The sequence below is a fragment of the Diceros bicornis genome, chromosome 4 (assembly GCF_020826845.1).
Source record: "Diceros bicornis minor isolate mBicDic1 chromosome 4, mDicBic1.mat.cur, whole genome shotgun sequence".
Classification (NCBI taxonomy): Eukaryota; Metazoa; Chordata; class Mammalia; order Perissodactyla; family Rhinocerotidae; genus Diceros; species Diceros bicornis.
In genome coordinates, this window is record NC_080743.1 from 49,383,708 (window position 1) to 49,408,963 (window position 25,256).

The window sequence follows — 25,256 nt, forward strand, 5'->3', positions numbered from 1 at the left end:
TCTAAGAGCTGGTTTTCTCTAAAAAGGAGAGACGAATTTGGACTGGAGGGACAGTGGACTCCTTTGTACTCTTTGCCTTGGTTCCTGCAGATTTCCATTTGGTCCAATGCATGTTGATTGAATGGCTACTCTGTGCTGCCTTATGATGCTGTTCAAATGGACACACGAGAGCATGTTTTTTTATGGTCTCCCATGACTGAAGGCAGATGCTACAAGTTCTTAAGTCTGCCTTTAGGGAATCTTTGTATTGTTTAATGGTCTGTCTGACAGCAGCTATTTGTACTACCCTGCTGGCAGCAGGAAATTGTTTGAGAATTCTGTTCTCAATACCCAAGACATGACCAGCCCAGTAAAAGGGTGCTGATGTCAGAATAGCTTTTATTCTCTATGTGTGGGCCAAATACCTTCTAGCCCTAAAATTGACAAATGAGGATGTTCTGTGTAAAAAGCATCATTAGTGAAGCGAAACATTGAGCAATGTTGCAGGAGTCTGAAGTGGCTGAAGCAAGATAAAATTGAGGCTGCTAACTATTACCTCTCAGGGTCTTCCACTTTGACTTTTTGCTCCTTTTAGATGGTGTACCCAATGAATACATTGGTAACTTCATAGTCAGGAATGCAGGCTCTGGATTTAGACTCCCGAGGTTCAAATCCTGACAACATCACTCACTGGCTGTGTAATCTTTGGTAGTTAATCTCTTTGCTCACTTCCCTCATCCGTAAAATGGGGATAATACTCATTACTTCATGGAGTTTGTTGTAAGGATTAAATGAGATAGACACATAAAGGAGTTAGAACTCATGAATGTTAGGTATCATCATCGGCCATTTTAATCCTTTCTACTCCTGGAAAGGAAACCAGATACCTGCATCTTATTTCCTAATCTTTAATACCATAGTGAGGAGAACAGGGCACGGGAATGAAATGCAAACATGGGCTTTGCCACAAAATGGGATCATTGCTTGAGTCCTCGGCCCGAAAGACTAACTTAAAGAAAGATAAGTGTAAAGTTTTAGGAAAGAGTGAGGACATCAAGGCAATGTGGACAGAGGAACATTTGGATAAAATTGTCTTGAGTGCTTTATAGTTAAATGAGAAGCCAGGGTAGTTTAATCCAGGAGTTCCAAGTGAAGATATATAAATATATGGGAATTAATGGGAAATGGAGTCACCAGAGACTCCTATCCTGAGGTGCTTTACACCTGTATTAATTAGCTAATTCAATTTACATGTAGATTTGAGTGCAAATGGTACATTTGGAAAACAAATGTTATAGCAGATAGCAAATAATTAGCTTGGGAATTTGTATTTATCTGCTTGGGCTGCCATAACAAAATACCATAGACTGAGTGGCTTAAACAACAGGAATTTATTTTCTCACAGTTCTGGAGGCTGGGAAGTCTTAGATCAATGTGTCAGCTGACTGGCTAGGGCCCTCTTCCCAGCTTGTAGACTGCCAACTTCTCGCAGTGTCCTCACATGACAGAGAGAGAAAGAGAGAGAGAGAGAGAGAGAGAGAGAGAGCTCTCTGTTGTCTCTCTTTCTAAGGGCACTAATCCCATCATGAGGACCCTACCCTCAGGACCTCATCTAAACCTAATTACCTCCCAAAGGCCCCCTCTCCAAATACCATCACATTGGGAAGTAGAGCTTCAACACATGAATTTGGGGGGACACAATTCAGTCCACAGCAGAACTGACAGTGTAATTAATGCATTGAACTGTGGTTTGCCCTGTACCTCCCTGAGGTGTGCTCTTATGCCCGTTAACATGGTTCACATGGAGTAAGTTATCTGAGTGCTACATGTTCAGTATTTCTTATTATGCATGCACATACTTGGGTAGGGTGTACAACTTAAAAGCCAAACCATTCAAGTGAGCAGAATTTCCCCACCTACCACTTAGCCATGCTCCAGCTCTTCCCTCAGAAATAGGCGATTACTAAAGTGGCAGGAATGGTGTCATCATGGAAAGAGTTTAAGGATGAGAAGGGATTGCTTAAACATGCATGCAGAGCTCTGGGTGGGAATGCAAACAACTTGCACAATTCCTCCTCCACAGCCAATCGTTTATGCTGTTTTTGTCTCCTCTGGACCGAAGGAGAAGTGTTGAGGTTGGAGGGAGGGGTAGTGGGGAGAGCAGGAGAAAAAGAGGAATAAAAGAGAAGAAACTGGGCATTAGCACTTAACAATGAGAAAGCAAACATAAAAGCCAACAAACCACAGAAAGAAGAACCTCACATCCCCTGCCCCACCCATGCTCTTCTCTTGGGCTCAAGTGGATCTCTCTGATCCCTCAACAGCAGCAGTGTTGGCAGCTTCTGAAGGAACCCACTGACTGTGAGAAGGAAGAAGATTGCATGCTTGCAGGAAGAAACCTTCAGACACCAGGGGAGGCCGCAAACTCCACAGCACTGAGGCAAGGCCTCGCTGTCTCTCTGGTACAGTAGAAGAGAATAAGTCTATCTGCTGTGTGTGGCAACAGGTTTGTCTGCTTCTGCTTAGAGCAAGGTGGAAGTTCAGTTCAGGAAAGAGAGGGTGAGAAAGTACTAAAGAGGAACTGAAGAACTAGGAAGAGATAGATCTTTTGAAGGGGATGTCCTGGGCTGCCCAGGAAGGCTGCCTCAGATCTTCATCAAAAGAGTTATTAACTCTTCCTTTTCTCATTGTTGGACTGCAGCAAATCCCTCGCTTAGAACTGCCTAGCCTTGATCCAAACGCACATAAACCTTGAGAGAGGATCAAGAGAAGAGGAAGAAGGTAGCATATTAGATAAGGAGTGAGAGGTGACAGTTATGAGGCAGATTGACAAGACAAGAGATGATGTGACTGAATGAATCACTAGCCTAGTGCGAGGCAAGAGCCTTTGTCCTGAAGAAGCACTTCCCCTTGTGGCTTCTAGGCTGCTTCCTGTGCTGGTCACCAAGAAAACAGTCACCCAGGTTAGTCTTACTTCCTTTTCTGCTATGCTTTGCAGGCTGGTGAATCAAGGGACAGTTGTAGAGCATGTATGAGCTGCAGCGAGGCATTTGAATGAGAAGTGGCAATTATGTGACTCCATGCCTGACTGAATGACTACATCCACAGCATGATGACTAAGGCGCCATGTTTACCTAGAGGGGATCTCTCCAAGTTGTGCTCAAGTGCTCTTCCTTGTTCAGCATTTTTACTGGCAACTTGGATGAAGTCAAAGGGAGCTGGTTTGTCAAGTGTTCAGTTGACAAGAGATAGCACTAACAAGTCAGCTGACAGGAATAAGATTCAAAGAGATCTAGACAGGTTAGAATGATGGATCAAAACTAACAAGAAGAAAGATAGAACCCATAGTTAAGTTCAAGCAATTAGATGCACCAGGTGAGAGAGATTTGCGTTCATGCATGAAAACTAAATGCAGTGGTTTTGGTTGATTCCACACTCCATATAAATTACTAGTATGACATATTAGAAAAGAGACAGAAGAAAAATTTTGCAGCTTTATATTGCATATATAAAGTAGTCATGGGCCGGCCTGTGGCTTGGTGGTTGGGTGCGCGTGCTCCGCTGCTGGAGACGCAGGTTCGGATCCCGGGCGCGCCCGGGATCCGGGCGCGCCCCGACGCGCTGCTTCTCTGGCCATGCTGAGGCCGTGTCCCACATACAGCAACTAGAGGGATGTGCAACTATGACATACAACTATCTACTGGGGCTTTGGGGGAAAAAAATAAATAAATAAAAATTAAAAAAAAAATAAAGTAGTCATATCCAAAATAAAGGAGATAATTATCCCATGGTATTCTTCATATTGAATTCTGCTTGCAGTGCCTCAAATTAAGCAAACATTCATTGAAAAACGCTGGTGAGGGGGTCTGGAGGGAAGAAAAGTAATTGAAGCAGTTGGAGCAGTTTCTCTGAGGAATGAGAATACACGTGGAGTGAGGGGAGGATGAGACAGTCATATTCAAATATTTGAAAGTGAAAGTGAAAAGAATTAAGTGTATTATGTATAACTCCAGATGACAGTGGAAGTTTCAGATAGAAACACAGATTTCTACTCAATATACATTAGGATTGACTGACATTTTGAGATACCCAAATAGAAAATTTGCTGTGACCAGAAGTTTCTATGCTGAATCCATTAGAGATGATGTGGAGGGGATTGGGACGGCCCACTAGGTGACTTTAGGGTCCCTTCTACCTTATGGTTTTACTTATTTCACTTAACAGATATGTATTGAATTTCTATGTGCTGTGTATGTAGTGAGTAGTGAGCCAAACAGAAATCAGTCCCTGCTCTCTTGGTACTTATAGGCACAATCTATGGAGGAGACAGAGAATCAAGTAAATAGACAATTTAGTACAAACTGAATGTTATGCAGAAATCAAACAGAGTGCTGAGATCAAGAATGACTAGGAAGGACTTCCACAGATAAAACAGTCAGGGAAAGTCTCACAGAGGTGATGCTTAAGCTGAGACCTGAAGGATGTGGGGCCAGACTTTTAAAGAACTAGGAAAAACATCCCAGGCAGAAAGCACAAAAGGAACAGAGGCCTTAAGGTAAGACGAAGCTGGGCACATTAGGAACGGAAGGCAGGGCAGGGGGGCTGGAACGTAGGAGGCAGGGAGTAGTAGGACAGCAGAATGTGAGAGGGAGATGCAGGCAGGGCCAGACCATATGGGGCCCCACATGAAACAAGGTGAGGATTTAAACTTTTTTCTAAATTCTAAATGAAAGCCACTCAAGAGTTTCAAGTGAAGAGTAACAGAATCAGATTCATGTTTTTAAAAGGTTAATGAGTTCTTGAAGACCATTTTAGTACCGAAAAATAGTGGCGGAAAACAGAGGCTGTTCTCTTCCAGCTCCTAGGTTAACTCAAGAAGGAAACATAGGGAGAACCAGCCAGAACTCTAACAGACTTTCCTCAGTCCCTAAGACCCCAGCATGTAGGGAGGTTCAAAACATCTTTGGAGCCCTGGGTGGTGTACTCATTCTCAACCTGAGAACCTGGAATCTACCGTGGTGCCATTTGTTGCCTTCCAGAAGAAATGCAACTCGGGTTGGCTGCCAGAAAACAAAGCCATAGCCACAAGAGGTCCTGAACCTCTAGGTTATCTGTAATTTGTAAAGAAGCAAGGGTTTTACGGAGCAAGTGAGAAGTGTCCTTGCTTTCTAGTAATATTCGGAATTAGGGTTAGGATAAGGTTAGAATTAAGCAAAATAACTACTATAGAGTTAAGGGAAAAGGGGAAAAGATATTTTGCTATAAAATTTGAAATTAGATACCAAAAAGGGGGTGCGAAGAATAAAGAAAATAAAGAAAGGATTAATTACAGGAAGATCAGGATTAAACAGCTAGATTGAGAACTAATCGAGTTTAAGAGGTGCTGTGGTGGAGGGGTGAAATCAGTCCCACAACTGCTTTACAGCCGACAGCAACATTGCATGTGGTATAGAAAAATGGGGAAAAAGAAAAAACCACCAATAATCCTACCATCTTAAATAAGCATTATGATTATTTTGGTGCATTCCCTCTGTTACGTTTTCCTATGCGTCTGCTTTTAATGTCTTTATTTTTTTTTAAATCATAAAAGCAATACATGTGAGTTGTAGAAAATAAAAACTGCATCCATCTTCCACTCCAACCTCTCAGAAGTTTATAAATGAAATTACACAATATGTAGTCTTTTTTTTTTTATAATTTTATTTATTTATTTATTTTTCCCCCAAAGCCCCAGTAGATAGTTGTATGTCATAGCTGCACATCCTTCTAGTTGCTGTATGTGGGACGTGGCCTCAGCATGGCCGGAGAAGCAGTGCGTCGGTGCGCCCCCAGGATCCGAACCCGAGCCGCCAGCAGCGGAGCGTGTGCACTTAACCGCTAAGCCACGGGGCCGGCCCACACAATATGTAGTCTTAAACATTAATAGTTTGTTGTGGTTAAAAATATTTTTTACATGACTATAATCATAGTATATATGGAATTTTGTTGCTTAACATTATACATATCATTACTATTTCTTTGATCTCCTTGGATTAATAACAATTAATGTCATTTTTACTTAGATTTTAGTTTAACTTCCATATAAACCTTTAAAAGAAAAAGCCTTTCAAGACCATTTAAAAAGAGGAAGATGTTGACTAATAAGCACGTGAAAAGGAGCTCAACATCACTCTTCATTGTCATTAGGAAATGCAAATTAAAACCAAAGTGAGATACCACTTCACAACTACTAGAATGACTATACATTCATGAGTTGCTTAACAACTGATAAATTCTGAGAAATTCGTCCATAGGCAATTTCACGTTGTGCGAACATCATAGCGTGTACTTGCACAAACCTAGATAGTATAGCCTACTACACACCTAGGCTACATGGTACTAATCTTATGGGACCACCCTTGTATATGCAGTCTGTCATTGACCAAAGTGTTGTTATGGGGTGCATGACTATAATAAAAAGGACAGACAATAACAAGTGTTGGTGAGGATGTGGAGAACCCAGAATATTTATACATTGCTCATGGGCATATAAAATGGTACAGCCACTTTGGAAAACAGTCTGGCAATTTTCTAAAAAGTTAAACATAAACTTACCACACGACCAGCAATTCCACATGTAGGAATCCAAGAGGAATGAAAATATCCACATAAAGACTTGTTAATATTCATGACATTATTCCTAGTAACTCCAAAGGGAAAAAAATTCAAATGTTTATCAACTGGTGAATGAATACAATGGAATACTATTCAGTAGTAAAAAGAGTCAAATACTGATACATGCCACAACATGGATAAACCTTAAAAGCATTATGCTAAATGAAAGAAGACAGGGGCAATAGACCACATATTGTAGCCTCCGTTTATATGATATGTCCAGAAAAGGCAAATTTATAAAGACAGAAAGAAAATCAGCAGTTGCGTTGGTGCTGCGTGTGTTAGTAGGGATTGACTAGCCACAGGTTTGAGGGAAGTTTTTGAGGTGATGGAAATATTCTAAAACTGGAGTCTGGTGATGGTTGTACAAATTTATAAATTTACCAAAAAAGTATTGAATGTATGCTTACCAAAAAGAAAAGTAGATGAAGGAGGGCCTGCTTTGAACAATTTTTGGGATATTTTAGGATCAGTGAAATTTGGAACCTCATACAAAATATTGGTACAACAAAAGAATTTGTAAAGTCTCTTGGCTTTTCAAATTATAACCAGATTTGTCCTTACTATAATATCCTGACTGTGCCTACGTCAAAGGACAAGTTCAAAGTGGTCATATATTTGAAAGACACAAAATGAAAGGAAACTGAGTTACTATTACATATCGTTAAGCAAAAAAGAATGAAACAACAGAAAAGGCGGGCCTTCTGTTTGGTTTTTATGTTAACATGCTGCTACCTAGTGATCATTTATAAAATGGCAGGACTTGGTTTGTTTTTTTGTCTTGGATTTGGGCCGTGTCTGTACACCACAAATATCTGAATGCTTGGCTATGTGTAGGTTAAATATCTGAATGACGCCCTGAATAATTTATGCTTCATAAAAATACTGTCGTGGCAAGAACTGGATTGGGAATCTCGAAAAATGGCTGCCAGACCCGGATCTGCCTGGTGTCAGCTTTGTGACTTTGAGCCAGAACAAGATTAATCTATGGGCCCCGTGTGGTTCCAAAGTTCATGGTGAGGCTCTGTAAGGTAGTGGGTAGGAGCATGGCCTTGGGACAAGCTCCTAACTGCTCTCAACTTCGGTATCCTACTCTTAAATGGGGATAAAAGAATACCCACTGCCAGGACAGTTGTGAGAACTAAATGTGAAAATGCACGTAAAAGAATTTATACACCTCATAAAAAGTTAGTCTACAGTGATGGTTCCCTCTAGTAATAATGTGCCTCATGGGCAAAAATCCTTTATCCGCCATCTAAAATTAGTTACTCCTTCCCACCCCATCCCAAAGTAATGAGCAAAAACCCAGAAGGATGTACGTTCAGAAAATGAAATATACTTCTTAGACTTATCAGTTGATTGGAAAAACATAGTTGGACAATTTAATAATTAAAATAATAAGTAAAGATAAGGTTGCACAGAAGCTGGAATTTTACAACTAACTTGGAATCTCTGATTATTTTTAAACAATACAGACAGTGACAAGTGTGTTAAGGGGTGGGTGACTGTTCTAGCTGATCCTCTCACCACCAGCATCTTATAGATGTCTGACATGTTTAATATAGGCCAGCCAGCACAATGCTGACCAGAGAAAACATAATTCTCTAATTTTCCCAAGAATTAAAATGAGTGTTTGCATCACTCTAGATTTTATTGCATGGGTCAGAGAACCAGTCTGCTTAAGGATCTACACCACCTGAAACTAAAGAGTTTCTACTATTTTACTCCTTCACCCATTGTATTTCCTTAGGATGTCAAAGTATGTGGATGATAAATCTCAGGTTTTGTTTTCCATGCAGATGTTTTGTCATTGCCTATGCCTTGGGGTTTTGTGTGTTTTTTTTTTTAACAGCTTTATTATTATTATTTTTTAAACATGATTTTTTTTCTTTAATTTTATTTATTTTTTCCCCCAAAGCCCCAGTAGATAGCTGCATGTCATAGCTGCACATGCTTCTAGTTGCTGTATGTGGGATGCGGCCTCAGCATGGCCAGAGAAGCGGTGCATCGGTGTGCGCTGGGATCCGCACCCGGGATCCGAACCCGGGCCGCCAGCAGCGGAGCGCGCGCACTTAACCGCTAAGCCACGGGGCCGGCCCTTTAACAGCTTTATTGAAGGAAAATTTAGATACCATGGAATTCACCTATTTAAACTGTACAGTCCCCTGAGTCTTAGTAAATGTATATAGTTGTGCAGCCATTACCACAATCTAGTTTTAGAACAATTCCATCATATACTTTGTGTTTGACCAGCCTCGTATGGAAAGAATTTATTGAATCATTAACCTGTGGATTTAAACTATCTAGCTCTAGGACCTACTCATTTTGAATAAATCAAGCTTTAAAGAAAAACAAACTCAAAACCTCAACTTTACTCAAAATAGAGGTTCATAAAGCACATTCTCCAAAGGTCTCCCCAAGGGTCTGCAAGTTAATTAGTGATATAAATTAAAAATATAAATATAGGGGCCGGCCCAGTGGCATAGTGGTTAAGTTCTTGCCTCCATTTTGGCAGCCCAGGGTTCGAAGGTTCAAATCCTGGGCGTGGACATAGGCACCACTCATTAAGCCATGCTGTGCCAGCGTCCCACATATAAAGTGGAGGAAGATGGGCACAGATGTTAGCTCAGGGCTAATCTTCCTCACATGCACACACACACACACACACACACACACAGATGTATATATATATAAATATAAATTAAGAATAAAAGTTAATACATATACACTAATTATTCATATATTTTGAAAAGTGAATATTGTATAATTCATTGTAGTTTATGCCGATACTATGGTCACCTTTCACTCAATGACAAACTTGTTTTTTCACTCTTATAAACATGATTAGGTGGGATAAACTGTCCAGAGCATAAACATTTTGATCTAGCATATCCTAAATTTATGGAAGAAATATTCCCCCTTTCTGTGATTTGGCTGTATACACTTTCATGGGGTTAGATCTGAGATACTGGCTTAGATACCTGCAGAAGAAGAGCTTTTCCTTAAGGGGATATTTAAGAGGCCCTGATTTTGTCTTATTTGTTTCAAAAAGCTATTATTCAAGAAATAAGTAAATTATCATGCCCCTTATCTTGCAAATCCTGTACTCATGGTCTACTTCTCCCAATATAGCATCTATTAAATATATACACAAAAACCTCTCAATGCAAGAATTATAATCTGGGGATAATGGAAATGCCTCTATTTATCGATTTGTTTTTTGCTCCCATCTTATCTCTAAGTGTATCTATAGGTGTTTCAGACCAGGAGTTACATAGCAACTAACTCGGCTTTGGTTCCAGACACATCTTTATCTAGCCCGATAGACTTTACTGCTAACTCCGCTCATTTTGACATTTAAATACTACTTTACATTGTTATGTTAAGTTTTCAATATGTGCCAGCTCAGTCTCCTCCAAATATTGAGTAAGCTCCTTGTGGTTAGAATGGTTGTTTTAAACTTTGTGTGTATGTGAATAAATGAATTTTATAATTCTCAAGCAGTTAGTCCACATTGCGCACACAAAAAGCTATTTAATAAGTACTTTAATTAATAAATGATACCTCAGTCTCCCCTCCTCCGGACCCCCCATGACATTTACATTTATCACATAGCCCAGATTTCCTAGACATTACAGATTTTCTGTCCTTCTGGCCCCATAAATAGAGTTGCACATGCCACACCATATGTCTGGACACACGGTCCTCAATAGCTGTAATATGAAACCATTTCTATTGCAGTAAGTCTTTGATTTCTATTCCTCCCTTTTTGTTAACTAATAGATCTGATTGCGATTTCAAATACAGTCCCCTTTGTTTTATTTAACTTCATCCTCCATTTTTAATATTACAAAAGCATACTAGTAGAAAATGTGACAATACAAAATGTACAAAGTAAAATTCCCTTTCACGAAAGGTAAGCTATTTCCTCCCTGTTGTCTCCACTTCCGACACTTTTAACTCAGGGCTCCTACACTGAGTGCCTAGAGAACACTGAGCACACACAGGAGGCAGCTGCGCGGTCTCCCGGGCCCCCGTCCGTAGATTGCCCACTTATTACTTCTGTGACCTTGGGTGAGGCACTTAAACTTCTGTGAGTCTCGGGGTCCTCCATAAAATGCTGCCCATCTCACCAGGTTGTCGAGTCCAGAGAGACGCGTGTGTGTAAGCACTCTGTGAAGTCTAAAGCGCTACGCAAATTTAAAGGGTTGTCGCGGGGTCCTAGAGAAGTCTTGATGCCTGATCTAGGACAGACTTTTCAGTTCACCGTACGGCTTTAAAGGACGCCCCCGTCACCCCTCACCCGCACCCCACCTCGCCCCCGCTCCAGCACTGCAAATTCAGTGGCTCCTCCTGCGGTGGCTGCTTCTCCGGGCGTCCCCTCCCCAGTGACCGCGCACAGCGGCAGAGCGCCCAGGAGCGCCAGACCCCGGCTCCGAGATGACTGCGAAGCTCGAGGCGCTCTCGGCCCCCGGGAGAAGAGCTCCCCTCTGCAGCTCGTGACGCGTGCTCCCCCTAGGGCCGCCTCTGGGTCTTCAATGTCAACTAGAGTCGCCCACAGTCTCAGCTGCGCCTTTCCCCTCTTCCAGGACGGGCATACCAAAGCTGCCCTCTCCTCGGAAGCCCTGCCAGCCTCCAACCCTCCCTCCGACTTCAGCCACGCCCCACCCCCAAGGCCAGAGCCGCCGCGCCTCGTATTTGATTTCGGAGCGCGCCGAGCCTGAGGGCGGCTGTGATTGGTTGGAAGTGAGCGAACTTCCTGTATGATTGGCTGATAATAGGAGTTAAGGCCACGAGAGAGGAGTTATGGGGGTTGAGACTAGAGGAGGTGGATGATGATTGGTTCCTGAGTGAGGCGGGCGGAGCAAAAGGCGGAAGCCGGGCTTAGGGCGAGGCGCCTAGGAAGAGGAGAGAAAGAGCGTGATGGAAGTAGTTAGGTGCCCAGAGCACGGTAAGGGGCCGGGGGCGTAGGGTCCCCCGGGGTCTGTCAATCTAGCGTGGCGTAATCGCTGTCGACCTCTCTCCTCAGAGACCTTCTGCTTTCTGAAGACCGGCATCCGCGATGGCCCGAATAAAGGAAAGAGCTTCTACGTGTGCCACGCAGACACGTGCGGCTTCGTCAGTCCCACCGAGTAGGTCTCGAACTGGTCACCTTCCCTGCGACCGCGCGCGGCCTCCGTGGAGGAGCCGTCGGCTCCCCGCTGCCCGGCGCCACAGGGTCTAGGAGACCTGGGGCCCCTGGTCTGCGGAGCCAGGGCACTTTAAGTAGTTGGTAATCTCAGGATAGAGTGGCGGGTTTGGGAGACGCTCCACTACTGCTTGTGTGACCCGAGGCTGGTTAGTTTCCCTCTCTGGACCTGCGATTCCGCTACCTGTAAAATGGAGGATCGGCTACTTCTGGATCCTTCTGGTCCTTTCCAGCTCTGGGTTTCTACTCACCCGTCAAGCTTTGACCACTTCCTTCTGCTGGTACATTAGCCCCACCCCTTGCACCATTTAAGCGAGGACGTACAGGCGTAGTAGAAAATAATTGGCCCCAGTTTTGCACTGGTTTTAGGCTGAACTGGGTGTTAAATGTTTGAGGTTAAAACACGCTGGTGGTCAGATTATCAGCCCCATTTAAAAATAGGATTCTCGGCATTTAATTGGTGAGACCGATAATCCAAAGAAACAAGTTACTTTGTAGATCAACGCTGAAAGAAACATCAGAAATCTGATTCAGCACTGTGGTTTTACAAAATTCAAATCAGAGACCCAGAATATTAAGTATCTTCTTTAAAGTGAGAAAAATTAATACTATTCTCATAAAGCATTAGTATTTTCACAGTACCAAGTGTCCACAGTATGTGAAATTTCCAACTATCACATCATTAAACCTTTTTTCTGCTCTCTACGGAAGTTAGTAAAGTTAATTTTTTTTATGTCATGTGAGGCACATAATGGATATCAGTACTAGAAAATAAAGTATTTTTTCAACATGTATATTAACTTCTCATGTTTCCCTTCTATGATTTAGATGATTTGTGTCTTTGTTATGCTTTCAAACTAAGTGAAAGACTACCTGTTTACAGATTGAGAAGATAAATTTATAGAGAAAATATTTTCTTAGCCCTCTAATAGGTTTTTTTTTTAATTTGAAAGCAATTACTGGGATCCATTTTAATTAAATATAACATGATTTTGAGTAAAGCAGTGTCAAATCTTAAAATAGAAGGGACCAACGCAGAGTACTCAAGCTATCAACAACATATCATGATGTCCAGGTTACTATTTATTTCTAATTTTTTTTTTTTTTGTGAGGAAGATCAGCCCTGAGCTAACATCTGATGCGAATCCTCCTCTTTTTTTTTTTTTTTTTCTGAGGAAAATTGGCCCTATGCTAACATCCGTGCCCATCTTCCTCTACTTTGTATAGGACGCCAGCCACAGCATGGCTTGACAAGCGGCGCGTGGGTGCTCTCCCGGGATCCGAATCTGCCAATCCTCGGGCCGCCGAAGCAGCGCACGCACACTTAACCGCTGTGCCACTGGGCCGGCCCCTATTTCTAATTTCTATGCTGAGCTTCTTAGGTTTAGGACCTAGCTCAAGTTTCATGAGATATGAAAGAATGTTCAGATTGGTAGGAATTAAGCATTAATAGTAGCATAAGACTCAGTTTAACGTTAAAAGAAATGTACCCTTGAATAGAGTGCCATTTATACAAATGTACTGCTATACAAACTAGTACAATAATATTTGACTTAAAAGACAGTTATTTGATAAACTTGACCTATTTGGAATATGTCTGGTAATCAGAATATAAGCAAAAAGAAAGAAAAAACTGCCACAGGTCCTATGAGAGTATTTTAGACCTTCACTCAAACCTCTTTACTCTCAAATGTTATGTATAAATTCTTTCATAATAAGAACTTGGAAGGGAGGAGTTAAAAAACTTACACCAAGCATGAAGCAAATTAAGGAGTATGTTGCTAGTGTGGATATGTGAATAACGCCAAGTGATAGCTAATAGGTTATTGAAGGAAAAAAGATGATGGGAGAACCTGGGGAAAATTCACAGCCAGCCTTAGACACATCAGTCGTTCCGGGGGTTATTGCATAGCACAGTATAGTTTTAAACTTTTGAGTCATCAGGCAAAAGATAGATATATTTATTGTCATGCTTTATTTGGGGAGGGGAAAAAGATGAAATCTGTGGACCCTTTCCCCGGAGGAATGCACCTAGACATAAAAGTATGTGGGATTTACAAACCCTGGAGAGGTCATACGTGGACTGAAGTTTAAAACCCATAGTTTGGATTTAATTTTAGGATGTTGACCTCTGTTCTTTGCCTCCTAGAACAAAATTTCAAATTTTTTTCCTCTAGCATTCCTGTTTCTCATTGTTTGTTGCATGAGGACTTTGTGGTAGAGCTTCAGGGTTTGCTTCCACCACAGGGCAAGAAAGAATACAGGTAAGTGTCCAAAAGGGACATCTAAGTGTATTTCTTTTTTTTCTTTGCCTGGATGAGTTACAGCCAGGTGTTTTCCTAGGATTGACTGTTCTTTAAAAGTCATTATTAAAAAAACAGTATTTCTGTGTGTGTTGAATATCTTCTAGGCTGGCACTCCCTAACTGCTGGGCAACTGGTTAATCTGAGAGAAGCCTGACCTCTGGTTAATTTCAGGATGAACTGCTCCACCTCCCTCTCTCTCCAGCTCTCAAGTAGCCAGTAATATCAGCCCTCCAACAGTCATTAGCTTACACTAACGGTCATTAGCTTACACTAACTTTCTCATTCCGGTAGGAGAATGAGGAAATGTGTAAAGATGTCTAACATATGTTAAGAACTCAGTAAATGTTAGTTTCCCGTCCTTTTTATGGGATTCTCAGAAGAAGGGCTAGAAAGTCTATATAGATGGTAGATGTATTTGTCATGAGTGTTGAAAGATAAGTAGGAATTTGTTAGGGTCAAGAAAGGGGTCATATTTAACAGATCAATACTCTACATTAGGGTACAGAGGCATGAAGTGATAGAGAATTGCAAGCATTTGCTTTGGTAATTTAGCATGTGTTTGGAGACTTCAGAAGATACAACAGGCCAGAAAGGCAGGAGCCAGATGTGATGGTCTTTAGGTGATATTCTGTGCAGTTTGGAATTTATATTCTAGATCGATATTTTTCCCCCAAAATATAGACATTCAAGAACCATCTTCGCAATTTTTACATAACTGAAAACTGCCTGTTCTACTATTTATTTAAACTGAGTTATGCATACAATAAGATGCACAGATCTTAAGTGTTCAACTGGTTGAGTTTTGAGAAATGTATACACCCATCCTTATAACCGAGACCCCAGTCAAAATATCGAATATTTCCATTACCCCATTAAGTGCCATTAGATCCCCTTCTAGTAAATCCCCCGACCCATCATAGGCAACCACTGTTTTGATTCATACTGTGTGTATTCTTTTGTGTCTGGCTTTTTTGTAACAATATCTGAAATTCATCCTTGTGGTTGTATATATCAGTAATTCATTCTTTATTATTGCTGAGTTGAGTTCCATTTTATGAATACCACGGTTTGTTTCATGCTTATTTGCCATTTCCGTATATCTTCTTTGGTGAAGTATCTGTGTAAATCTTTTGCCCATGTATTTTTGTAGAAATTTTTATTGAGGTAGTTGTAGATTCACATGCAGATATAAGAAATAGTACAGAGGGATCCCGTGTAGGCTTTACCTAATGGTAACATTTTACAAAATTCAGTATATAGCACAATTAGGATATTGATATTGATACAGTCCACTGATCTTATTTTTAAAGATAATTTTACTTGTACTCATTTGTATGTGCGTGTGTATACACTTAGTTCTGTACAGTTTTATCGCATGTGTTAGTTTCGTGTATTCATCACTGCAATCAAGATATTGAACAGCATCACCACAGGATCCCGCCTGTTGCCCTGTGTAACCACACCCACCTCCCTCCCACTCCCCCTCCTCACCCCTGGCAACCATGAATCTGATCTCCATTTCTAAAATTTTATCATTTCCAAAATGTATAAATGGAATCATGCAGTGTAACTTGTTGGGATTTTTGCCTATTTTTAAAATTGTGTTATTTGTCTTTTTATTATTAAGTTGGAAGAGTTCTTTATATATTCTCTATACAAGTTCTTTCACAGATAGATATATGTATTGTGAATATTTTCTCCCAGTCTGTGGTTTCCATTTTCTTAACTGTCTTTTGAAAAACAGAAGTTTTTAATTTTTAAAAAGTCCAATTTATCTTTTTTTTTCATGGTTTGTGCTTTTTGTCTTCTCTTGGAGAAGTCTTTGCCTACCCAAAGATTGCAAATTTCTCCAATGGTTTCTACTAGAAGTTTTATAGTTTTTTTTTTTTTATTGAGGTAACGTGGGTTTATAATGTTACATAAATTTCAGGTATACATCATTATATTTCAGTTTCTGTGTAGACTACATCGTGTTCACTACCCAAAGACTAATCACCATCCATCACTGTACACGTGTGCCCTATTACCCCTTTCACTCTCCTCTCTCCCCTCTTCCCTTCTGGTAACTACCGATGTAATCTCTGTATCTATGTTTGGCTGTTGTTGTTGTTTTTATCTTCCACTTATGAGTGAGATCCTATGGTATTTGACTTTCTCCATCTGACTTATTTCACTTAGCGTAATACCCTCGAGGTCCATCCATGTTCTCCTAAATGGCAAGATTTCATCTTTTTTTAATAGCTGAGTAATATTCCATTGTATATATATACCACATCTTCTTTATCTGTTCATCCATTGATGGGTATTTAGGCTGTTTCCAAGTCTTGGCTATTATGAATAATGCTGCAGTGAACACAGGGATGCAGATATCTTTATGCATTCGTATTTTTGTGTTCTTTGGATAAATACCCAGAAGAGGAATAGCTGGATCATACGGTAGTTCTAGTCTTAATTTTTTGTGTGTGTGTGAGGAAGATCAGCCCTGAGCTAACATCCATGCCAATCCTCCCCTTTTTGCTAAGGAAGATGGCCCTGAGCTAACATCCGTGCCTAGCTTCCTCCGTGTTATGTGGGATGCCACCACAGCATGGCCTGACAAGCGATGCGTCGGTGCGCACCCGGGATCCAAACCCCGGCCGCCAGCAGCAGAGCGCGCGCACTTAACCGCTATGCCACGGGGCTGGCCCCTATTCTTAATTTTTTGAGGAATTACCATACTGTTTTCCATGTGGAAGCACAAGTTTACATTCCCACCAGAGAGAGTTCCCTTTTCTCCACATCCTCTCCAACACTTGTTATTTTTTGTCTTGTTAATTATAGCCATTCTGAAGTGTGTGAGGTGATATTTCATTGTAATTTTGATTTGCATTTCGCTGATGATTAGTGATGTTAGTCACTATTAGTAATATATCCTTACACAATTGTGTGCCTGGTAGCCATCTGTATATCTTCTTTGGAAAAATGTCTGTTCAGATCCTTTGCCCATTTTTTAGTTGGGTTGGTTGGGTTTTTTTTGTTCTTGTTTTTTTTGGTGAGGAAGATTGGCCCTGCGCTAACATCTGTTGCTCATCCTCCTTTTTGCTTGAGGAAGATTGTCCCTGAGCTAACATCAGTGCCAGTCTTCCTCTATTTTGTATATGGGATGCCGCCACAGCATGGCTCGATGAGCGGTATGTAGGTCCACGCCTGGGATCTGAACCCGCAAACCCCAGGCCGCTGAAGCGGAACACATGAACTTAACCACTACACCACTGGGCCGGCCCCAGGTTGCTTGTTTTTTTGTTGTTGAGTTGTATGAGTTCTTTATATATTTTGCATATTAACCCCTTATCAGATATATAATTTGCAAATATCTTCTCCCAATTGTTAGGGTGTCTTTTCCTTTTGTTAATGGTTTCCTTTGATGTGCAGAAGCTTTTTAGTTTGACATAGTCCCATTTGTTTGTTTTTCTTTTGTTTCCCTTGCCTGGTAAGACATGGTATTCAAAAAGACACTGCTAAGACTAATGTCAAAGAGCATACTGTCTATGTTTTCTTCTACGACTAGGAGTTTTATGGTTTTAGGTCTTACATTCAAGTCTTTAATCCATTTGGAGTTAATTTTTGTGTATGGTGTGAGATAATGGTCTACTTTCATTCTTTTGATTGTGGCTGTTCCGTTTTCCCAATATCCTTTGTTGAAGAGACTCTCCTTATGGCTTTATTTTAGTCTATGATTTACTTCAAATTAATTTAGGGTAACTTATGATATAGGAGTATAAGTTCATTTATTTTTCCATACATTATTGAATGAATGTTATTCAATTGTTTCAGCACTATTTTTTGAAGACTTTCCTTTCCCCATGGAAATGCTTGGCACCTTTTAAAAAATCAGTTGACCATCATGTCTGGATCTATTTCTAGACTTGCTTATCTAGTCCACTGATTCATTTGCCTTTTCTTACACAATCAGATAAGATAGTGTGAAGGGCCTGCTGGTGGTGTAGTGGTTGAGTTCATGTGCTCAGCTTCAGCTGCCTGGGGTTTGTGGTTCAGATCCTGGGTGAGGACCTACACACTGCTCATCAAGCCATGCTGTGGTGGCATCCCGTATACAACATAGAGGAAGATTGGCACAGATGTTAGCTCAGGGACAGTCTGTCTCAAGCAACAAGAGGAGAACTGGCAACAGATGTTAGCTCAGGGCCAATCTTCCTCACCAAAAAAAAAAAAAGTATAGTGTGAATCTTCCAACTTTCTTCTTTTTCAAGATTGGCTGTTTTAGGTCCTTTGCATTTCCATATAAAATGTAGAATCAACCTTTTAAATTTCCACAGGGTTTCCATAAAACCCTGTTGGGAATTACATTGAATCTATGTAGATCAATTTGGGGAGAACTGACATTAATATTGATCTTCCAATCCATGAGCATGGTGTATTTATTTATGACTTTTAAAATTTCTCTTGACATTATTTAATAGTTTTCGTTATAGAGTTCCTGTACCCTTTTTGTTAAATTTAGTCCTAGGTATTTTTGTTTTTTGATGCTACTGTAAATGGAATTTTAAAAAATTTCACTTTTCGATTGTTTTCTGCTGGTACGGTAGGGCTGGTAAGCCTTTAGTGCATGAAATCAGGATGTCCTCCTACAGCTGAAACCATTTACATACTCCTGAGGTCCCTCTACCATATAGAAACACTGTGCTAGGTGATAAGAAGCCACTGAAGAATTTTTGATCCAATTTGCATTAAAAGAAGATCTATGGAGGATGATTAGAAAATGAAGACAGTGGAGGCAAGGAGACCACTGAAATAATAGCTATTATTGAATGCCTACTACATGGCATATTCATTATCTCTTCTCTTCATAGAATCTTCTGAGATAGGTTTCAGTATCCCTGTTTTACAGATAGATGAGGAACCATCGAGAGAGGTTAGAAAAGGAGTCTGAGGTCCCATGGTTATGAAGTGGCATTGCTGGGATTCACACCGAGGTCTAACCGAGTCCAGATACACCCTATTCCTCTAAGTGAAAGATGATGGGCTTGGGTTGAGGCAGTGGCAGTGGCGTTGGGTGCTAAGACTGGAGAAAACTTGCTGAAAGAGAATTGATTAACCGCATGTCCTGGTAGGGCCTTTAAGCATGTTCCTTCCTCCATTTTCTCATCTGGAGTATGATCGTGGTAGTCCTGACTCCCCTGGGCTGTGAGGATTCAGTGAGGTCATGTGTGTGATGCACTTTGTCTGGGTTTGGCACATGGTCAGTGCTCAGTAAATGGTTGCCAAGTTGGGGTTTGTGGGTGGTGAGTTTACCATTAAGCACGTTAAGAAAGGAAAGGTAACAGTCAGCAGAGGGTTGGAATGTGTGGCTAACACATACAGCTTTGGACTAATCATGGGCTAAGTATATGTGAAACCCGCTAGAAAAGTGAATGTGCAGCTCTGAAGAAAGGTGTGGGCTGAAGATAGAATTTTGAGAACTTATCATTAATGTTATCTTCATACTAGGTAGATTAGGCTGAAAGGTGATCATTGTTTTCAAATAGAAAAAAAAAGGTATGCTAAATGTATTTCTTTTAGCCTAAATCTAGAACACTATTACTAGGAGGTACTTACTGGAGCTTTAAAATGGTTGTTTTAGGACGAATAAAATACAGTTCTACAATGCACAACAAATTAAAACCAAAAAAAAACCAACAAAAACCAAGTACTCTGATAGGTGCTACAGGCTGGAAATTTAAACAGAAATAGATATAAGCCCATGGATGATGACTTCCTTAGCAGATGGTAAGGGCATTTAGCCAGAACCCCTGTACTCTGAAGAATGACCTCTGGGTATACAGCCTTTCCTTCCTCAAAACTGAGTTTTATTTTCAAGAACTTAAAGTACTTTACACCTTCAAATTAAAACCATATGTTTAAAGCCTAACCTAGCTAGGAGACAAGTACAGCAGAGTAACAGGGGAGGAGTAAACCTAGGTGAGGCTAAGATGCCCGTTTTTCATACCTTGACATGTATCTGCATTTGTGTGCAGTTCTTTAACCTAAACACCAGATGGTACCACTCACCAGCATTTGACTGACCCTTCTGTCATGGCTCTCTATGTACGGGCAGTAAAGATAATTATAATAGTCAGTCAGTAGAACCAGAGGGAAGAACTCTTGCCTTGACATGAATGACGTGGCACACTTGGTTTATAAATGTTGGACATCGTCAGTGAGTTTGTGTTCTTGCTTCTCTTCTTTCTCTCTTTTTCAGCTTTTGTACTCAAGGATATGGGGTCAAATAGATGGAAATTTTTTTATCTATAAATGGGTAAAATGAGTTTTAGTTTTACATCCCAGTTTTAAATAACTGGTTGTAGTGGGATGTTCACAATATTTCATTTTTAATGACATTTGAATCTTTGCATGTCTAGAAAACTCCTTGGGTGGTTGGTTACTGGATAAAGTTGGCATGCAGATTATCTAGCCCAATGATGATTATGTAGGCTGATGACGGAGAGGCATTTGGGCCTGAGCCACATGCAGAAGGACCTTAGGCGCCACCAACCCGTGAAGAACCTCCTCAATAACACTGGTACTTGTTGGGTGCTGTAGAGTGTCATGCACTGTGCTGTGCAATAGAAGTAATCGTTGGATGTAAAGGATATTAGCCCTTTATAATATGTGTAGCATTTACTTTTCCCAGTTTGCTTTTTGTCTTATAATTTTGCTTCTAGTATTTTTTACCCTAGGGAAGTTTAAATTTTTATGTAGTCAACGTTATTAAATCCTTTATTTTTCAGCTGCATGATTTTATGTCATGCTTAGAAAAGCCTTCTTCACCTTAGGATTACAAAAACATTCATCTTTGTTTTGTTCCTAGAACATTTACAGTTTCATTTCTTACATTTACATTTTTGTTCCATCTTGAATTTTAGTGTAAAAGGATGAGGTAGAAATCCAGCTTTCTGTTTTTCCAGTGCTGGAACATATGAAGAAGTGAGTTTGTATTCCTAAGGGCCCTGTGACACAATTGGGGTAAGAGTTAGATATACGAAGGTTGGCAAGCTGTCCGACTGCACGTCAGAATGCTAACTTGGATGTGTTCAAATGCCAGATGCTTCTGTGACTGTAAGACCTACAGTAAAGGATTAAGGCTGATGAAGATTACTGAGAAAGTGGAGGAATTGAGACTTGAAACTTGGCCTTGAATGACCTTTAAAATTTGAGTAGAGAAAAGAACAAGGAAGTATTTTGGGCCATAAGCAGAAGCGTGGATATAGGAATCAGCAAGGTGGTCGGCAAGAGTGAACTAATGATTGCTGTTATTGATTAAGTCCTTTATATGGGCCAGGCTTTAGTCTGATTCTTTTATCTTTACATGTATTAATGTGAACATATGAGGTAGGTACTTTTTTTCTTTTTTACCATGTCACATAAAAGGAAAGTGCTGCAGGGGCCAGTCAAATAATGTGTCTTCAGTTTCAGAGCTAATTATGTGGTAGGGCTGGGATTCGAACCAACAGAGGATGGTAGTGGAGCCTAAGAGAATCCCAGCCTGGCTGAAGTGAACGTGATTGACCCTGTGATCCTGGGTTGGACAGTCACCTTAGTAAGAAGGGAAGATTTGTCTTTTGCTGAAGAAGATGGAATTAAAGAGATCTGGCTTCCTTTAGCTGATTTCTTCATCATTATTATTTATAACCTCTATCCTGGAAAATAATTGATTAATATATAGCAGAAATTATGCTCTTCTTCATAGTGGAATCAGTGAGAATATATTTCCACTGCTTTCTTTGTTGATTTACAATTTAATAAACATAAACGTTTTATCCTGAAAACAGAGATGCCCATCCAGATTGATTGTAATAAAAATGTAAGTAAAGTATTTTTAGCACTGTGCCTAGCCCATAGTGGATCTTCAGTATGTATTTTTTCTTCCTTTCTCCAAATCTTGCCCTTCTCCTGAATGTCTCCATGGCTTGGGCTTTAAAATAGATACTATTTATGAAATGTCCTTTCCATGAAGATTTCAAGTACTTGATATACTTTAAACAACAGCGTCAATTTGTTCTTGATTTATTTTGATAAATAAAAATTTTGGTAAATAATACTCCCTAATAGTAGCCATTACTTTGAATTTTTATACAATCGAAGCATTTCAAAAGTTTTATTACGTATGTTCAAAGTAATATCCTATTGCAGTGAAAAAAATTAAATAGATCAGTAAGTTTGTTTTAAAAATTGTGAGCTTGAATGGGAAAAGTGTGTTTGTATGAGAGGGGCCGGACCTATTTTCTTTTTAGCTTGACTTTTATGAAACATGTGTCCATTTTGGGCTTGTTGATCTTTGCTTATACGTCTAGGTGAAGTAATGGCATTAAGAGATCAAGACCTGCTCAGGATTCATTTTGAATTAGGACTCAGATTGTTATGATTCATGTTGTATATCATGGGACTAATTTAAGAAGTTAGGAAAAGAACAAGAAATTAAACTGAAAGAAAACAAAAAAAGGAATTAATTGTGGATAAAAATCAAATTTAGTGAGTTAGAAAACAGGAAAAAGAGAACTAATAACAAAAAAAAAATCCTGGGCCGGCCCCTTGGCCTAGTGGTTAAGTTTGGTGCACTCTGCTTTGGCAGCCTGGGTTCAGTTCCCAGATGTGGACCTACACCACTCATCAGCCATGCTGATGGCTGTGACCCACATACGAAATAGGGGAAGATCAGCCACAGATGTTAGCTCAGGGCAACTCTTCCTCAAGCAAAAAGAGGAAGATTGGCGACAGATGTTAGCTCAGGGCGAATCTTTCTCAGCAAAAAAAAAAAAAAAAAAATCCAGAAGCTAACTTGATTAAGAAAAACAGAGAAGGCACTAATACACAATATGAGAAATAAGGAGTTACCCTACAGCTATATTAAAACACATGTGAAATGATATATGCACAAGGTTATTCCTAGTGACACTGCTGTTAATAGTAAAGGATTGGAAACAATCAAACTGTCCATCAAGAGGGGTCTGGTTAAATAAATAATAGAACATCGATGTAGTGGAAAACTGCAGCTGTATAAAAAACTGTAGGGGCCGGCCTGGTGACGTAGTGGTTAAGTTCACGTACTCCGCTCCGGCAGCCTGGAGTTCGCAAGTTCGGATCCTGGACGTGAATTTACGCACCATTTATCAAGCCATGCTGTGGCAGGCGTCCCACAAATAAAGTAGAGGAAGATGGGCACGGATGTTAGCCCAGGGCCCGTCTTCCTCAGCAAAAAGAGGAGGACTAGTGACAGATGTTAGCTCAGGGCTAATCTTCCTCACACACACAAAAAAATTGTGCAGCTGTAAACAATAATATATAAGGAGGCCCTTTATGTATATGTTCTTGTAGAAAAATCTCCAAGATACTTAAGTAAAAAAAAGCAAGTACTGTTTTAATACTGTGTATACTATGCTACCTAATTGTGTAGAAAAGAAATAAAGAATATTTATATTGATCTGAATATTCATTAAAAAAAATCTCTGACAGGTAAACAGAAAACTAAAAGGAGTGGTTACTTGGGAGGGATGTGAACTGGGCACATAGGGTATGGTGAGGGTATGCTTTTCACTGTCATTTTATGCTTTTTGATTGAGTTTATTACCTATTTAAACAATTAAATAAAATATGTACTTTAAAAGTGTTTAACTGATTAAAAGTTTTTGAGGAGTCATTTTAGGAAACGAAAAAATCAATTGGTTTTATTTCATTCAGCAATACCTGACGATTATGTACAATAGGTGAGGCATAGTTGGGAATAAAGAGATCATACATAGTTATCGTTTTCTTGTTGCTGAAAATATAGTGGAGCAGACAGGCAGATACAAGTGTAATACAACTAAATACAACGAAAATACAGAAACAATACAATGGATGAACAGGGAAGGGAATATGGGAAAATCTTGCAAAGGAAGCATGACTTGAACTGGGCGTTGAGGAACCTGTAGGACTTTTACAGCTGCTGATGGGGAAGATGGTGGGAAAATAGGGATAAAGGATGGAGGGAGGTATGCATGCAAAGTCTGGTAGGCTGGAGAGTGCATGGCTTAATTTGGGAATGAGGCAGTGTAGCCATTTCTGGTGTAGCTGGAGTGTGGGTTGTGTTTGTATGTGCAGGGACTGTCTTGCCCTGGGATGTAAGTCTGTATTCAGTCTTTTTTTTATAATGGAAGATTGCAAATATATACAAAAGTAGACAGGATAGAATAATGCAGCATATGAGCTTCAACTGTCACCAACTCCTGGCTAATCTTGTTCCATATATATCCTACCCACTGCACCCCCCAACTCCTGCTGTATTTTGAAACAGATCCCAGATAATATCATTTCTTCAGTATGTAGCTGTAAAAAGTATGGACTTTTTTTTTTTTAAACCAATTGGAGTACAGATTCCCAGTAGATTCATAAATGTCAAAATTGTTTATTTTTTAGCAGTTTTTATTTGTTTAAATCAAGATCCAAATAATGTCCACAAATTGCAATTGATTGTTTTTAAGTCTCTTATTTTTCTCCTGTCTTTTTTTCTCTCTTGTAGTCTATTTGTTGAAGGAATCAAGTTGTTTGTCACAAAGCATTTCCCACTGTCAAGATTTTGCAGATTATACCCCCATGGTCTAGTTTTATGTGTTCCTGTGTTGTTTGTATTTCCTGTAAATTGGTAGTTGGATCTAAGGATTTGACCAGGTTCAGGTTAGTTTTTGTTTGTTTTGGTTTGGCTTGGTTTTTTTCTTTTTCTTTTACTTTATCAGTAGTATCGTGGGTTCCCATCAGGGACACATAATATCTGGTTATTTTCCTTTTTCTGATTTTAAGCAGCCGTTGCTGATCAATGTCTCCATTTCAGTCATTCTTTAAAGAGTAAAAAAGATAAACCTAGTTACCATGACATCTCTATTCTTTTGCTTCTCAGACCTCATAAATATCCTGTGGAGTAAAAAAAATTAAATGTACATATTTAATAATACTGTATTACATATTTGAAAGTTGCTAAGAGAGTAGATCTTAAAAGTTCTCATCACAAGAAAAAAAAATTTTCTAACTACGTTAACTAGACGTATTGTGGTGATCCTTTCACAGTATATACAAATATCGAATCATTATATTGTATACCTGAAACTAATATAATATTA

At 39.9% G+C, this 25,256-nt stretch overlaps 1 protein-coding gene across 6 annotated transcripts in view; it reads left to right on the top strand.

Moving 5' to 3' along the window:
* The first annotated feature begins 11,523 nt into the window (after positions 1–11,523).
* The window catches only part of TTF2 (transcription termination factor 2), a 42,023-nt gene continuing 28,290 nt past the window's right edge, over positions 11,524–25,256 (top strand). For 4 of the 6 annotated variants that reach the window (XR_009219780.1, XR_009219779.1, XM_058538902.1 and 1 more), the window contains exons 1-3: positions 11,524–11,584; positions 11,663–11,765; positions 13,999–14,085. Coding sequence is in view for 4 of the 6 variants with exons in the window: in XM_058538902.1 (XP_058394885.1) it covers positions 11,557–11,584; positions 11,663–11,765; positions 13,999–14,085 (218 nt within the window). In the remaining 2 variants the exon portion in view is untranslated. The remainder of the gene's footprint in view (positions 11,585–11,662; positions 11,766–13,998; positions 14,086–25,256) is intronic. The other 2 variants (XM_058538903.1, XM_058538905.1) reach the window with 1 other exon arrangement.